General features: G+C 35.7%; 4 protein-coding genes across 6 annotated transcripts in view; all 4 read right to left on the bottom strand.

Moving 5' to 3' along the window:
* LOC109165138 (lectin beta-1 and beta-2 chains-like) overlaps nucleotides 1-9,340 on the bottom strand; it is a 56,807-nt gene extending 47,467 nt beyond the window's left edge. Inside the window, exon 1 of the mRNA XM_019313781.1 lies at nucleotides 8,486-9,340. Coding sequence (XP_019169326.1) covers nucleotides 8,504-9,271 — 768 coding nt within the window. The 5' untranslated portion in view covers nucleotides 9,272-9,340 and the 3' untranslated portion in view covers nucleotides 8,486-8,503. The remainder of the gene's footprint in view (nucleotides 1-8,485) is intronic.
* Nucleotides 1-16,518, bottom strand: part of LOC109165131 (L-type lectin-domain containing receptor kinase IX.1-like) — a 19,129-nt gene continuing 2,611 nt past the window's right edge. For 2 of the 3 annotated variants that reach the window (XM_019313774.1, XM_019313772.1), the window contains one exon: nucleotides 6,978-8,407. In XM_019313774.1, coding sequence (XP_019169319.1) covers nucleotides 7,245-8,407 — 1,163 coding nt within the window. In that variant the 3' untranslated portion in view covers nucleotides 6,978-7,244. Of the gene's footprint in view, nucleotides 381-6,977; nucleotides 8,408-16,518 lie in introns of those variants that run through there. The other variant, XM_019313773.1, reaches the window with a different exon arrangement.
* LOC109165137 (L-type lectin-domain containing receptor kinase IX.1-like) lies at nucleotides 99-14,221 on the bottom strand. Its single transcript, XM_019313780.1, has 2 exons — nucleotides 14,217-14,221; nucleotides 99-2,431 (listed from the first exon to the last, which is right to left on the bottom strand). The coding sequence occupies exon 2, from the start codon at nucleotides 2,136-2,138 to the stop codon at nucleotides 393-395; it is 1,746 nt and encodes a 581-aa protein (XP_019169325.1). The 5' UTR covers nucleotides 2,139-2,431; nucleotides 14,217-14,221; the 3' UTR covers nucleotides 99-392.
* The window catches only part of LOC109164847 (L-type lectin-domain containing receptor kinase IX.1-like), a 21,148-nt gene continuing 11,845 nt past the window's right edge, over nucleotides 7,216-16,518 (bottom strand). Inside the window, exon 2 of the mRNA XM_019313393.1 lies at nucleotides 7,216-7,243. The gene's annotated coding sequence lies outside the window, so the exon portion shown is untranslated. The remainder of the gene's footprint in view (nucleotides 7,244-16,518) is intronic.

The raw sequence follows: 16,518 nt of genomic DNA on the forward strand, positions 1-16,518 counted from the left end.
TTTGCAGAAAACTACATGTTAATAATGCATTATTGACCAAGTCTTTATTGTTGTTACAACAAACAAAAGACCTATTTAAGAGCCAAAAATAACAATAATGGAAGAACACACTAATTCTATAGCTATACTTAAAACCTTAAGACTCAACATAATTAACCTTCTTCTGCTACAATAGTATCTCACACTCTTACATTTAATTTTCAATCACCACTGTTCTTATACTATATTGTAAACACAGAGAAAAGATAAAGCATAAATACAAGAGATAATGAATGACACGGCTAATTACTTCATAGCTAGCACACAGAAATATGTATCTTTAACAGACACAGCAAGTAGTGTTTTTGTTTGAAATTCAGATAGGGAAGCCAAGAAGGTTGGTGATGGTGAAATCAGTGTGTGTGCGAATGTAAGGCATCCATGACCGAAGATGAAGTTTCTTGCGAGGGATAACTGTTGTTGCTGGGACTCGTATAGCCCTCAAATACCTGTGAACGCAAATTTGAAAAGGATGGAACATTATAAGAAGTTGAGTAAACTGGCATTTCTGGTGGAAGGGTGGGCACCTGTACTTGGAGTTGAAGACCATGTAAAGCTTGGCTTATTTTTGGTCGAAATTTACTATCAGGATGAGCACACCATAGCCCGATCATCATTAATTGTTCCATTTCTTGCCTCTCAAAGTTTCCGCATAGCTTAGGATCTGCAGCTTCCATTAGCTTTCCCATTCCATACAAATCCCAAACCCATTCCACCAACCTTTTGAAATCTTCTGTTTCTTCAACAGAAACTATTGCTCTTTGTCCACATGCAATTTCTAATGCGACAATTCCAAAACTATACACATCTGATTCTTTGGTAGTCTTTAATGTGAAATAACATTCTGGGGCGACGTACCCTATTGTTCCTCCAACTAAGGTTTTTTCGGGTGATTTTTCATGGTCGACAAGCCGGGCTAACCCAAAATCACCTAGTTTAGCATTGAAGCACGAATCCAACAGGACATTGCAGGACTTGATGTCCCTGTGCAATACACATTGTTCCCACTCTTCATGAAGATAGAACAAAGCTGAGGCCAAGCCTTGTGCAATTCTATACCTGATCTCCCAATTCAAAGGTGAGTTTCTCTTGAAGAGATGGGAGTATAAACTGCCTTGAGGCATGTATTCATAAACAAGCAACAACTCACCTTTGTCGTGACACCAACCGTGAAGTGGCACCAAATTTCTGTGTCTCAGTCGGCTGATGATCTTTACTTCTGATGCATATTCGTTAACCCCCTGTGTAGACCCACTCGAGACTCTCTTCACAGCCACATCCAAGTTTAGGCTCCTTAAGAAACCTCTATAAACCGCTCCAAACCCCCCTTCTCCAAGCTTATGCTCCTCTGAGAAGTTGTTAGTTGCAGTCTGCAATTCAGTGTATGAGAACTTCTTAGGACCACTGCTAACCATTTGAAATTCAGTATCCATGTCCTTAGCAGGAAAAATCTCACGGTTTTTTCCCTTTTCTGCCCGTTTCTTCTTAACACAAGTATAGATAATGGGCAAAGCCAAGAGAGCAACTAAAATTGGAACCCCAATACTCAATCCTTTCACTAGTAGGCCTTTCTTGTTCTTGTTTTCTTGAATTGGACTTGGAATTGGAGTTGGAGCTGGGGAACGAGATAAACTACCGACAAACCTCGGTGGAGTGGAATTGAACCGCCAGGAGCTTACACTGTGTTCCTCAGTCAATGTTCCTGTTGCAGCTGAGAAGCCAATGTTAACGAATTCAGGTAAATGTTCCCTCAGATCAACCATATAGCTGAGGTTGTGTGTCAAGTACTGGCCGCCCCAGAATCCTGTAAAAACAACTTGAAGAATCTTGGAACTTGCATTATAAGTTATGGAAGCATTGTTTTCCTTCCCCTGTGTAATATTGTTCAACCATGCTGTGCTCTTGTTGGTTTCTAGTACAACATTAACGTTGATACTAACATTGGTCATTGATTTACCCAAACCGTTTGCGAATGTATCGAACACCACAGCAACGAAAGGAACTGGGGATGGCTTAAAATCATCCATCAGGCCAAGGCCGCCGCCAAAAGCCGGACTTATATCGGTTGGGGTGGAGAAATTAGCCAAGAAAAAGGCCATTCCATCGCCATATTTAGAGGTGCCGTTTGAGTTGATTTTGAAAGTGAAATGGGTGGTAAAATCGGCTAAATTCCCAGAAGCCTTATCCCATAGGTGCAAGAATTCAACGTACCTGGCTCGACTGGATTCGTTTTCCGACTCATCCGATGTGAGTTGAATGCCGGCGTTTGTGATAGTTGCATTTCCTTCCACTATGATGCGCACATCTTTATCCTTAGGACCAATGATTGGCAAATCAAACGAGACTGAACCCACTAAAGAGGGAACCAAAAGGAATAGAAACGCCAAGATATCTGCGGCCATGGCTAGCTTACAGAGCTCGTATTGATGAGGCTTATGTTTTCTTATAAGAAAATAACTACTCTCACCAACAACTCATCAGCAGTAGACTTATTGGGCGGGCATCTAGGAACGAAGACTTTGCTAGAATGCTAGCCCATGTTCTAACATTTAATCTGAATTACGGTTCAAAAACACATAAAATATATTATTCTGACTCTTAAAGACATTATTTTAACACAATTTTTTACACTATGCTAACTTATAAAATAAGTTATCTTACTCAAATATGCACACAAAGTAATGAATTTTTTAACATTAAAACGACTTAGATTGTGATCCACACAATAATGTCTGTTATTCTTATTCATAATTAGTAGACAAATTATATAATAAACCTAGGATTTATCTTTGCAATCATACCTTAATCTAAAATAATCTCTTTTTTTTTTTTTTAAGAACAAAACAATCTTCATATTGTATACTTATAATAAATTATTTATGTGGTCAATGGTACAACAATTGTAATCAGTGGTCCCCGCCCCAATCTTTCAAGCTTGAAGAGATTCCATTGCCCACGAACTGAATTAAGCCACTTGTGCTGACCCTTCTGGAGATTTAGTTTTTTTTTTTTTTTTTTTTTTTTTTTTGGATAACATCTGGAGATTTAGTTGATTATATTTTATCACTCATTTCACTTTCAACGTCAACTCAAATGGTGATTGGACTGGCATTTTTTTGTCTAATTTTTTTACGAAAAATATTTTCAAAATATTATTCTCAATTTTTACGGTTATTTGTGTTCAACTTTGATGGGAAGAATAAAAAAATAAATGAATAAACATTATGTCTCCCTACTAAATTGAACAATCAAAGCATATCAAATTATATAGAGTATAAAATAAAAGTATAAATTATTTTTTATGAGTTTTAGACGTGAAGACTTTGTTGGTCCACGAGAGTTCATAATATAATAAGAGCACTAGTACATCAATTCTTATTTTATATTCCATTTTCTATTCTCAATAAGGTGTCCTATAATTACTGCTTAAAAAATTAGGGCGCCGTCATTTTTTATTCATTAATTTTTTTATCTAATAAAATATGCTGCATAGTGCATACTGAAGTAATACTCCATTTTTTTTTTTTTGGAAAGCACAGAAGTAATAGTCCTCAGAAATATATTTAATATTTTCCGTATAACAATGGTAATTAGTGGTCTCCGGACCCATCTTTCTATCTTGAAGAGATTCCATTGCCCACGAATTGGATCAAGCCACTTGTGCTGAGCCTTCCGGAGATTTAGTTGATTTTATCACCCATTTAACTTTCAAAGTTAACTCAAATTTCAAATGGTAACATTTAGCTATGTTGGTGGATTGGCCTTTTTCTTGCACAAATTTTCCACTGAATTAATATTGACCACATACGAGTTTAAGAACATCTCCAATAGAAATTTTTTGTTAATTTTTAGAATAATAAAAAGTTAAATAAGTGATTTTTATCTAACGAGAGAGTTAATTTTTTATTGATTTTTTCTCCTACAAAGTTTAGTTTTTTAAATGAGAAAAAAAAAACAAAACAAAACAAATTAAAGAGAGAGCACGGTTTGCAATCACGGGCCAGAGCGCGTGTAATCGAGCGATTCAAGGCAGCCGCCTCTAAATCAATCTTTATGTTTTTTTTGGTGATTGAGTGCGATAGTGGATGATGAGGTGAATGCTGGAGGCTCACAAAAAAATTGTGAAAAAAACTCTGACGATTGAGAATGCTCTAACTTTTTTGATACAAATAATATATAAGTGGTTGGTGCTATAACCCAAAGAAAGACTATTAACCATTTATTAACAGCTAGATATATTCCATATTCATTTATTAATTAATATAACATTTGCACACTATGAAAGTGGTTGGTACTATCTCGTATTGACTATGGCATGGTGCTATATATGTCCTTGACTCATCTCAAGCAGGGCCGATTTAAGGTGAGGGAATTGTCCCTCTCCTTCACTTCACTTCTTATATATATAGGTGTCCTTTGTGTGTGTGTATATATATATAGATAGATATATATAGACAGGGGCGGAGCCAGGATTGTTAGTGTAGGGAGGCCAACTATTACAATGTATTTCATTTTTCTTAGCAGTAAATATGCAGTGTTCTAAGAGACGATTTAGCTACCATTTAACTACAATATCTAGACTTTTTGTTGTGGTAAGGACAGATAAATTCATTTCCAATAATTCAATAAAGAGTAATTTATAAAAATAAATAAATTAATAAATAAATCCAAAACTTTAAAGAATAAAAAAGAAATAAAAAATTACCTTGGAAGCTACTTTGGAACTCTGTACTCTGGAAGTTTTTGAATGGAGCAGATGGGGGCTAAAAAATCTAATATTAATAAAACAATTTTTGTGTTTGGATGGAATAGAGAGGGGCCAAAAAAAATTATAATAATAATAAAACAAATTTTTTCTGGGGAGGGGGGGGGGCCAAGGCCCCTGCAACCACAAGGTGGCTCCGCCCCTGTATATAGAGTAAATGTTTAGATATAACTAAGAGTAATATAAAAAAATTTGAGTTAATACCATTCGAGGTCCTCCGAGTATAGTTGTTTTGCCATATTTAGTCCTAAACTTTCAAATTGACCATATATGGTCCTTCGACTTTCAAATTTAACCATTTGTGGTTCAAGTTAACCACTCATGGTCCTTCAATTATTAAATTTTAACCAACCATGGTCCTTTCAAGAGGATCACAACTGGTAAAGTTTTGAAACTCGAAGGACCATGAGTGGTTAACTTGGACCACAAATGGTTAAATTTGAAAGTCGAAGGACCACAGATGGTCAATTTGAAAGTTTAGGACTAAACGTGGCAAAACCACTATACTCGGAAGACCTCAAATGGTATTAACTCTAATTTACTAAAAAATGAGATGGTATAAATGATTAAGTATGTATGAATAGATACTACAATGTAATAGAGTCAGTAACATTCAAAAAAAAATGATTAAGTATGTATATGATGTAGTATAGGTCAAGAAGTTGTTCTTTTTTTGTATGTGCATCAACCTTTCTACTTTTTTTTTTTTTTTGCTCAACCTTTCTACTTTAAAGAGTCACTAACATCAATAATTCTGGTATTATTTGCAGAAAATTGCATCTTAACAACCCACCTCGCACATAGGGAGCAACTTAGTACCAGTGGATCAAAAAATCAGTAGCATTCAAAAAAAAAAAAAAACCAATGCCTTGATGTTTAAAAAAAAAAAAAAAAACCAATGCCATGTTCAAGTAACTATTTAGCACAAAAATATTATATTTTAATTTAAAAATATTATTCCATACATTTTTACTTTGACTCGATTAATCTCACGAAAAAAAAAATCCTGTGAAATAATCTCACAAAAGACTCACTGTTTGATTAATACCTCAATATTCTTAACTTCTTGAGTTATAAATATTGTTTATCACTTTTAATTTCTTGACGTTTTGTCCTACCGTAATTGAGCTTAATCATTATTGCATTGACCATGGTCTACACAATTGTGTGAATCATAAATAAAAAGTACATTTTTAATATACTAAGCGTACATTATTTATATACATAAAGTACATTTTTAATATACTAATGGTACATTATTTTATATAATACACCTTCAATACAAAAATAATGTACCCTTAGTATAATATATTAAAAATGTATCTGATAGTCATGGTCCACACAATTGTGTGGACCATGGTCTATGCAATAATTTGTCAATTGCGTTAACCAAGGAAGACTTGCTTTGCCAGTCCACGCACTACTTTAATTTAAGGACATCTTGGCCTCCTCTTACCTTTTTGTACCTTTTGGCCACTGATGAAATATTCACTTTTGGTGTGTGCAAATCAGTTGTGAGCAAATTATACTTTATACTATTAAACCATGATTTTAATTCTCCCCGAAAGCATTGATATTATTATTTCATGTATCTTAATACACAAACTTGTTAAGATGGCTGAGTTGGTTTAAGGTGCTAGTTTTAGGTATTGGTCCAAAAGGGCATGGGTTCAACACTGTATATGTACCATTTTGGGTGGCTGTATGTCCAATATCCCATGACCAGTTGACCACCATATATGCACCATTTTTAGTTATCATGTTATTGTGTAAGTGTAATTAATTAGCATGCTATCTGCCTTCAATTTATTTACAAGTATTGTAGGTATAAAATCTAAATGTTATTTTGGACTAGGATCCACAATACAAGGTAGACTATGATCCATAGTATAATTTGTCAATTAAAGCTTCATGTGCATCATTAGTTGCCTTTATGTAGAGAAAGATACAAAGAGAACACATATTATTAAACCTATATAAGTTTACATTTTTGTGATTTGGGCATTACCAACTAAGATTGCAAGGCTGGATTTATCATATGCACACCATCCAATAGTAATTGTGAATTTCTCTGGTTACTTAAAAAAAAAAAAAAAAAAAAAAAAAAAAGTAGCAGAGGAAATAGCTAGTGGTCACAACAATAAAGGATCTATTTAAGTGCGGAATATAACAATGGAAGAAAACACCAACTCCATAGCTATAGTTCAAATCCTAAGACTCAACATAACCTTCTACAACAATAGTATCTCATACTCTTACATTTTCAATCACCACTGTTCTTATACTACTTTAATCGCGAAAACAAAGCAGAGATAACAACGTGCAATGGGTGTTCAATCCTATGTCCAACATCATTTTTCATCCAGCAAACATGCACAATTCATAATTGACCCCCTAATTAATTGAAATTAGGATAGGGAAGCCAAGAATGTTGTTGCCATCAGTGTGTGTGTGGATGTGAGGTAGATGATGAAGAACCAGTATCCATGATCGAAGGTGAAGTGAAACGTGAGGGACAGCTGTTGTTGCCGGAGCTCGTATGGCCCTCAAGTATCTGCCAATGCGGACTTGAATATGAAGTTGAGTAAATTGGCTTAGGCATCTTTGGTGGAAGGGTGGGCAGTTGTACTTGGAATTTAAGACCATGTAAAGCTTGGCTTATTTTTGGTCGACAATTACTATCAGGGTGAGCACACCACAGCCCGATCATCATTAATTGCTCTATTTCTTGTTCCACAAAGTTTCTGCCTAGCTTAGGATCTACAGCTTCCAATAGCTTTCCCATTCCATACAAATCCCAAACCCATTCCACCAACATTTTCACACCACCTTCTGGTTCATTGCCAAGAATTGCTTTCTTTCCGCAAGCAATCTCTAATGCAACAATTCCAAAACTATACACGTCTGATTCTTTGCTAGTCTTGTATGTCAAAGCGCATTCTGGAGCTACGTACCCTGGTGTTCCTCCAGATATGGTTTTTTCGGCTGCATTTCCATGGTCAACAAGCCAAGCTAACCCAAAATCACCTAGTCTAGCATTGAAGTCCGAATCTAACAGGACATTGCTGGACTTAATGTCTCTGTGCAGTACACATTGTTCCCAGTCTTCGTGCAGATAGGACAAAGCTGAAGCCAAGCCTTGTGCAATTTTATACCTGAGACCCCAATTCAAAGGTGAGTTTCTCTTGAAGAGATGGGAGTCTAAGCTGCCTTCTGGCATGTATTCATAAATAAGCAGCAGCTCGCCTTTCTCGTGACACCAACCGTGAAGTGGCACCAAATTTCTATGTCTCAATCGGCTGATGATCTTTACTTCTGCTGCATATTCCTTAATCCCCTGTTTAGACCCACTTGAGACTCTCTTCACAGCCACATCCAAGTTTAGTCTGCTTAAGAAACCTCTATAGACCCCTCCAAACCCCCCTTCTCCAAGCTTATACTCATATGCAAAGTTGTTAGTTGCAGTCTCCAATTCAGTGTATGAGAACTTTTTAGGACCAGTGCTAACCATTTGAAATTCAGTATCCATGGCCTGACCAAGAATAATAACCTCGTGATTGTTTATTTTTTCGGCACACATCTTCTTATGATAAGTACAGATGCCTAAAACCAAGAAGGCAACTAAAAATGGAACACCAATACTCAATCCTATTACTAGCCCTTTCTTCTTGTTATTTTCTTCAGAAACACTGTCTGACCTCAGTGAAGTGGAATTGAACTGCCATGACCTGACAGTGGTTCTCTCACTGGAAACTCCTGTTGCAGCTGAGAAGCCAAAGTTAACGAATTCGGGCAAGTATTTAGACAGATCAACAATATGGCTAGGTTGCCTGTCAAGTACTGGCCCTTCCAGAATCCTGTAAAAACAACTTGAAGAATCTTGGAAGTAGCATTATATGTTATGGAAGCATTGTTATTCTTCCCCTGTGTAATGTTGTTCCACCATACTGTGCTCTCCTCGGGTGATAGTACAGAATTAACGATGATACTTACATTTGTCATTTGCGTATCCATACTGTTTGAGAATGTATCGAACACCACAGCAACGAAAGGCTCTGCAGATGCTTTATACCCATTCATTAGGCCAAGGCCGCCGCCATAAGTGAGCTTTATATCGATTGGGGTGGAAAAATTAGCCAAGAAAAAGGTCATTCCATCACCATAGTTCGTGCTACCATTTGAGTCGATGTTGAAAGTGAAATGGGTGGTAAAATCGGCTAAATCTCCAGAAGCCTCATCCCATAGGTGCAACAATTCAACATACTTGGCTCGACTGGCTTCGTTTTGCGACTCCGATGAGAGTTGGATGCCCTGGTTTGTGATGGTTGCATTTCCTTCCACTTTAATGTGCACATCTTTATCCTCAGGACCAATGCTTGGCAGATCAAACGAGAGTGATGAACAAACTAAAGAGCGAAGCAAAAGGAATAGAAAGGCCAAGAATCTGCACAACGCAGCTACTGCCATGGCTAGCTTACAAATTCTTTAGCTCTCCTAAGTTTTCTTCGCCAACTGATCCTCAGAAAATAATTTGCTCTCACCAACAACTCATCGGCAGTAGATTTAGCTACCTAAGACTTTGCTAGTCCACGTTCCACATTGAATATTACTCTCACCCGTCCCACCATTAGTGTGACCTAATCTCGTGGATTTTTCTTGTCCTCAAATTTTAATTTGTAGGCGACAAAGTCTTCATTTTGCGCTAAGTTTTCCCTTCAAATATCTGAAGCTTTCCTCCTGCCATTGGAGAATGGGAAATAAGCAATGGAAATTGAAGTTACGTTCCTTTTACAAAGTCAAAGTAACTCAGTCTACGCCAACACCAAATATCTTATTTATCTCCAACACCCTCATGTTTACCAATAGTTATAGAATCTTTTAAGAAAATTGCACTTTTTGTTCCTAAGTTATAAAATAATTGTAGAATTCGTCCTTGAGTGTTGGTCATACTCACTTTTCGTCTCTGAAATCTGAATTATACTAAAATTGTAAATTTCGTCCCTAATGTTTTATTAGTAAAAGGACAAAAAGTGCAACGCCAATAATAAATTAGAGACGAAAAGTGAGTATGACCAACACTTATGAACGAATTCTACAATTACCCTATAACTTAGAGATGAAAAGTGCAATTTCTCCAATTTTTATAATTAACTACATCTTAGGACTGCCAACTACTATGGCTTTGTTTGGCACAACCAGTTAAAAAGTTAACTGAAAGCTGATTAATAAGCTAACTAATTGAAATTAAAGTGTTTGATTAAATTAATTGTTGAATTAGCTGATAAGTGCAAAAAGACATAAAAGAATAAACTAGGATGTTAGAATTTTGATTGATGAAGTATATATGATGTCATTTTGTAAATTAATAAATATTTTTTAAAAAAAAAGTTAAAAAACTAGGAACTTATTTTGAAACGCTTCTTGAGGTAGCGTTTCAAAATAAGTTATTATTTTAAGCTCCTCAGGTTTACCAATACAGAGTTTATAGATTATTTGTAGGGTAAAATAAGTTATAAGCTCTACCAAACAGAGCTAATATGTAATGTGATACACTTTTGTTACCATTTCAAATGGGTGATCATAGGATCATATCGAATCATAGTGATAGGGGCATTGATTCTTTGAGCTATATATTAGGACTTCTTTTACTATTAATTATATGTATTAATGTATTAATAAATAAATAAACAAATTATTATAAATGATGGGTCGAGTGGAGTTCTATGTAGATTTTGTATACAAAACCCTCATATATACATAAAAGAAACTACATCTTTACTTAGTAATGTAGCTTTCCACTTTGTAAAGCAATCTGCGAATCGTGCTGCCCATCTTATTGCCCGAGAAGCCGTTTCTGTGTCAGGTTGCGGGGAATGGGTTGACATCCCGCCCCCTTATCTTGTTGATTGTTTATCAGTTGATTCAATGAATTCAGTTTTATTCCTCAAAAAAAAACCCCTCATATATACAACCTAACTCACTGCAATTTTAATTCTTTTAAGACTCATCACCTGCTATCACCTAAAAAAAATCTAATTCGAAATGGATTTCGAGTGGATTGAAGTATTCATTTCTGCCCTTATGTGTGTATTTGTGGATCAATGGTCGTTTCAAAATTTTAATTTTTTTTTAGTAAATAGTAACATTTTTGTCGAAATTTACTATAGAGTTAATTTTATTTTTGGTCCTAGATTTATAGGTGTCAACCCATTTAAGTTTTTTTTTTTTTTTTTAATTTTTTAATCAAAATATTCGCTTTTGGTCATAGTATTATTGTGACATTATTATTTTTTATATTTTTATCAACAAAACAGTTTAAATATAATTAAATACAAGGACATTTTGGTCTTCAATTTGCGATTTAATCTACTTTGTATAAAAAAAAAAATTGAAATGTCTTTGCATTTAACGACATTTCAACATTTTTATTGATGGAGGACTAAAAATAATCATGCGGTCATGCCACAATAATACTATGACCAAATAAGGATGTTCTAATAAAAAAGGTCTAAAAGTAGATTGTCACATACAAATCTTAAAATCTAGGACTAAAAATGGAATTAACTCTTTACTATAATATCACATAGTTAGGCATAGCAATATATTTCTAATACAACATTTATTTTTTTAAAAAAAGACATAATTTCATTTATAACAATGCATTTAAATTAATTTCTAATCGTCCATTAAAAATAAATAAATGAATAAATAAAGCAACCATTGCAACGGTAAAAATTAATTTGACCGCTGCAAGCCCACAGAAAATCATTGCATATTGCGAGTTATTTGCGACGAGAACTAAGCAGGATTGGATAAATTAAAAAAAAAATTAATAAGCAAATGGTTGTGTGAGTGACCTTCCCTGATGTGTTTAAATTAAATTATTACTATTTTCCTACACTTTTTAGTATTCTTTTGTTTGTTATTTGTTATCTTATTGAGTTATTTTCAAAAAAATCTTATTGAGTTGATTTTGTCAACTATGAATTATTGACAAGAAAAATGATGTTTCGAGTCAATTAATATGTTATTTGGTCATTTTAAAAAAAAAAAAAAAATATGTTATTTGGTCAAATTTTGAAATCACCGTAGCATGAGGTTACAATTTGATGACTAAAGTGAAGAATTTTTGGAGTCATGAATGTTTTGAGATGGAGGCTGATCAGAGCCACTGTCGCAAGCCATGGTTGTGGCCATGCCCATGGCCAACAGCATTGTGCATGCCAATTTTTTTTTGGACTCGGGTCCAAAAATTCACAATTTATATATTAAATATTCACAATTTACATACTGAATGTTTACCATTTACATACTGAATGTTTACCATTTACATACTGAATGTTTACAATTTTATATACTAAATGTTCAGAATTTGAATTATAAACATTTAGGGTGTGTTTGGTTGGTGGGTATGAAAGTGATTGTTGTTGTTTGGTTGATAGGTTTTTAGAATACTACTTTTGAGTTTTGAATACCCTATCAATTCAAAAATAAGGGAATGAAACCCTTATTCATTCTCAAGCACTACTATTAGTAACTATTTCCATTCCACCCATTACCATTACCAAGTATTTGATACCAATTCCGATTCCGATTCCGATTCCTATGTGCAAACCAAACACACCCTTACTATATAAATTGGGTATTTTGACCCAAGTCCACCTTGCGAGGTAGACCCGGGTCCATGACATAACAATTGAATATGAATTGAAGCATGACATGGTCCCGGAAGATTGTTTGTCAATTCGGGCTAAAGGTGATTAACCTTGCATCTACTTTGGGAGAAAATGATGGAAAGACTTAAGAAACAATTGCTGATTATGTCATTAGAGTATAGTAGACATAAATATATACAAAAGATAATATGGCATGATATTATGTGCTCAATCCTATATATCTAACATCATTATACATGTAGCAAACATCCATAATTTAGCCACTAGAAATGACTATATACCAAGCACACAGAAACCTTTCATAGATAGAGAAATGTTTTTGACTGAAACTAAGATGGAGAAACCAACAATGTTGGTTTTATCAGTGTGTGCGGAAGTGTGGGGCAGATGCCGAAGAACTTGCATCCGAGGTCGAAGATGAAGTGAAACGTGAGGGACAACTGTTGTGGCCAGAACTCGAATGGTACTCAAATGTTTGGGCATGCGAACTCGAAATTAAGGGCACATTAGAAGAAATTGAGTAAACTAGCTTAGGCATCTTTGATGGAAGGATGGGCAGTTGCCCTTGGAATTTAAGCCAAAGTAAAGCTTGGCTTATTGGTGGACGGGAGTTACTATCAGGGTGAGCACACCATAACCCGATAATCATTAATCGTTCTATTTCTTGCTTTTCAAAATTTCCGCATAGCTTAGGATCTGCAACTTCCAGTAGCTTTCCCATTCCATACAAATCCCAAACCCAATCCACCAAGCTTTTCCCACCCTCGGGTTCTTTAGTAAGAATTGCTCTTCGTCCACATGCAATTTCTAATGCAACAACTCCAAAACTGTAGACATTCCGGGGCTACGTACCCTGGTGTCCCTCCCAAATAAGTCTTTTCCGGTGCTTTTTCATGGTCAACCAACCAGGCCAACCCAAAATCACCAAGTCTAGCATTGAAGCTTGAATCCAACAGGACATTGCTGGACTTAATGTCCCTGTGCAATACACATTGTTCCCACTCTTCATGCAGATAGGATAAAGCTGAGGCCAAGCCTTGTGCAATTTTATACCTGAACCTCCAATTCAAAGGTAACGAATTCGGGCAAGTATTCCTTCAGATCAACCTTACAGCTAAGGCTGCCTGTCAGGTACTGGCTATTCCAATATCCTGTGAAAACAACTTGAAGAATCTTGGAAGTAGCACTATAAGTAATGCAAGCATTATTAGGCATCCCCACAGTGATGTTGTTCAACCATTCTGTGATACTAACAGGCTCTAGCATAGATTTAATGTTGATACTTACATTCGTCTGAGGTCGATTCTCCTGGTGTGAGAATGTGTCGAACACCACGGCAACAAAAGGATCTTGGGATGTTTGTAGACTCTGATTCATAAGGCCAAGACCGCCACCACCAGTGATTGTTGTATTGAATGGAGCCGAAAAGTTGGCCAAGAAGAAGGCCAGTCCAGAAGCATATCCATTTCTGCCATCTGAGCCTATGGTGAAAGTGAAATGGGTGGTAAAATCAGCTAAATCTCCAGAATCCTTGTCCCATAGGTGCAACAATTCAACATAGTTGGCTCGACCAGCTTTGTTCGGTGCATATGGCGTGAGTTGGATGCCCTGGGGTGTGATATATGCATCCCCTTCTAGTTTGATGTGCACGGCATCATCTGGACTGATGCTAGGCAGATCAAATGAGAGCGAACACGCTAACGAGGCAAGGAGAAGGAATACAAAGGCTGAGATACTCAAGAATCTGCACAAGGCTGCTGCTGCTTCTGCCGCCATGGATTAGAGAAAATACAATAATGTTTATTCGCAATTGCTAGTTCAAACAATAGTGAACATGCTTTGGGTTCTTAAGAAATAGTCCATATAGTGATTGCTCTAACCATGGTCCATGGAAGACTTGCTTTGCCAGTCCACTCTATACAAGGAAATCTTGGTCCCCTCTTATCTTTTTGAACCTTTTGGCAACTTATTGCGGTAATTTAGGCAAACAAATAATACTCGAAATATTCGGGTTATCGATTCACATGGAAGTGGGGTACTAAGCACTAACTACTTGGTTACTCATATGGAACTAATCTGAAAGAAACTTGAAGATTTGATAATTGTAGAAAATAAAAGACAGAATAAACTAATTAACAAGGTGTTGTAAGCAATAGAGCAAAGCAGGATTCTTGGGATCCACAATGTTTAATCGCATAGTGCTAATCAAAGTTGTAATATTTAGTTTGAATTAAGACTAGTGTGAGAATGCAAAGTGGAATTGAATTATTTTCGTAATCTCTACCCCTAGTGAATTTTCACTCTCGTCGCTTAAACACTCAATAAGAACAAAGAACAGCATTCATTTATTCCCAATTACTACCACCTCTCGATACGCAACAATTTAGAATAAATTCCCCAACCAATTTTCCCTTTCTCAAGGTGCAACAGTTAAGTGCAATCGTGTGTATCCTAATTTATGCCTAGTTCTCGTTATGACATGAACATGGCTAATGAAGTAAGTAATTTAGGCCTTTAATTACTATCAGCAACAGATTAAAACAAGATTGCAAACAAATCATAAACCCAAACATAAATATATTAAAGAATTAAAGAACTAGGCACATAGGTTCATAAACAAATTCACCCAAAAATCCCTAAGGGTTTTTAGCCACTCATGGCCATAATAGCATTCAATACAATCTTGAAAGATAAACAAACAACAATAAGAATAAGATAAAGAGGGAAAGAATTCTCCTTAATCTTCCTAGTCAATTCTCTACTCCAAAGTTAATTGTCAATCTTGAAGTTGGTCCTCTTGGTTTTTGCTCTTTGTTGCCTTCCAAAACCAAAATCTGAGAAAAAGAAGGAGTCTAGGGTTAATGGAAGATGATCCTTTTATAGTGGGAACCCAATAGAATTATTTTAGGAAAGTTTCAGACTTCCAAATATTTCAGCAATACGCGCTCTCAACGCGTCGAGCCTCTGATCTGGGCACAGTCTTTAGTTATTGGAAATTCTCGACGTGTCAAGCAACGGGCTCGACGCGTCGAGGCTATGATGCCTCAACTTCCTTCTCTTTTTGCTCCATTCGTGCTTAAAAATCTCCCCTTGCTTTTGCACTTGACCTGTAATGGTTAAAAAAAAACTACCAAACACCGTAAAACATTCAAAAGAAGTGTAAAACCATATCCTAATGAGAAAGCAAGGAAAACATGTATTAAATAAGCAAAATTAAAAAACTTAATTACTGAGATGATTCAAAATAACAATAAAAACATACACAAATGTAATTACATCAGCAAGTGATGAATCATTCACTTTTGGTGTATGCAAATCAGTTGCGAGCAAATTAGACTTTTTATTAAAGCTCTTCCCGTCGATAAAAAATTGTTCACATTTCTTAACAATTTGTAAGTCATTTTTTATTCATGTTCCTGTATTGATGTATTTACAACCAAATAAAGATGAAAAAACAGAAAACAAAACAACATTAATGCAGAGTATTAATATATTTACAATGCTACATGAGACAATCACAAAAACGTTGGATTAATTACTACATGTAAAGTAATTTTTAATTTTCAACAACAGGCCAGAAGATGAAATGAAACGTGATAGACTAGTGTTGACGTCAAAAATCTTATGGTACACAAATTGTTGTTTCTCATCATCTTCGACTCCAAAAGGAAAGAGTGTATCTGGAGGAGGAGTGGAGTAATTTGGCATAGGCATCTTTGATAGAAGGATAGGCAATTGCACTTGGGATTTTAGACAATGTACAACTTGGCTCATTTTTGACCGATTGTTATTATCAGGTGAGCACACCATAATCCGATAATCATTAATTTCTTCATTTCTTGGCCGGCCCTCAAAACTTCTGCATAGCTTAGGATCCGCACCTTCCAGTAGCCTTCCCGATCCATACAGATCCCAAACCCATTCCACCAACCTTTTCACACCTTATTCATTGGCGATAATAGCTCTCCGTCCACATGCAATTTTTAGTGCAACAATCCCGAAACTATACACATCTGATTCTTTGCTAGTCTTGAACGT

Source organism: Ipomoea nil, unplaced genomic scaffold, assembly GCF_001879475.1.
Source record: "Ipomoea nil cultivar Tokyo-kokei standard unplaced genomic scaffold, Asagao_1.1 scaffold3069, whole genome shotgun sequence".
NCBI classification, from domain to species: Eukaryota; Viridiplantae; Streptophyta; class Magnoliopsida; order Solanales; family Convolvulaceae; genus Ipomoea; species Ipomoea nil.

What these genes read in the sequence shown, in the direction of transcription:
- LOC109165137 (XM_019313780.1), bottom strand. Translation starts at nt 2,138, where the DNA reads ATGGCCTTTTTCTTGGCTAATTTCTCCACCCCAACCGATATAAGTCCG.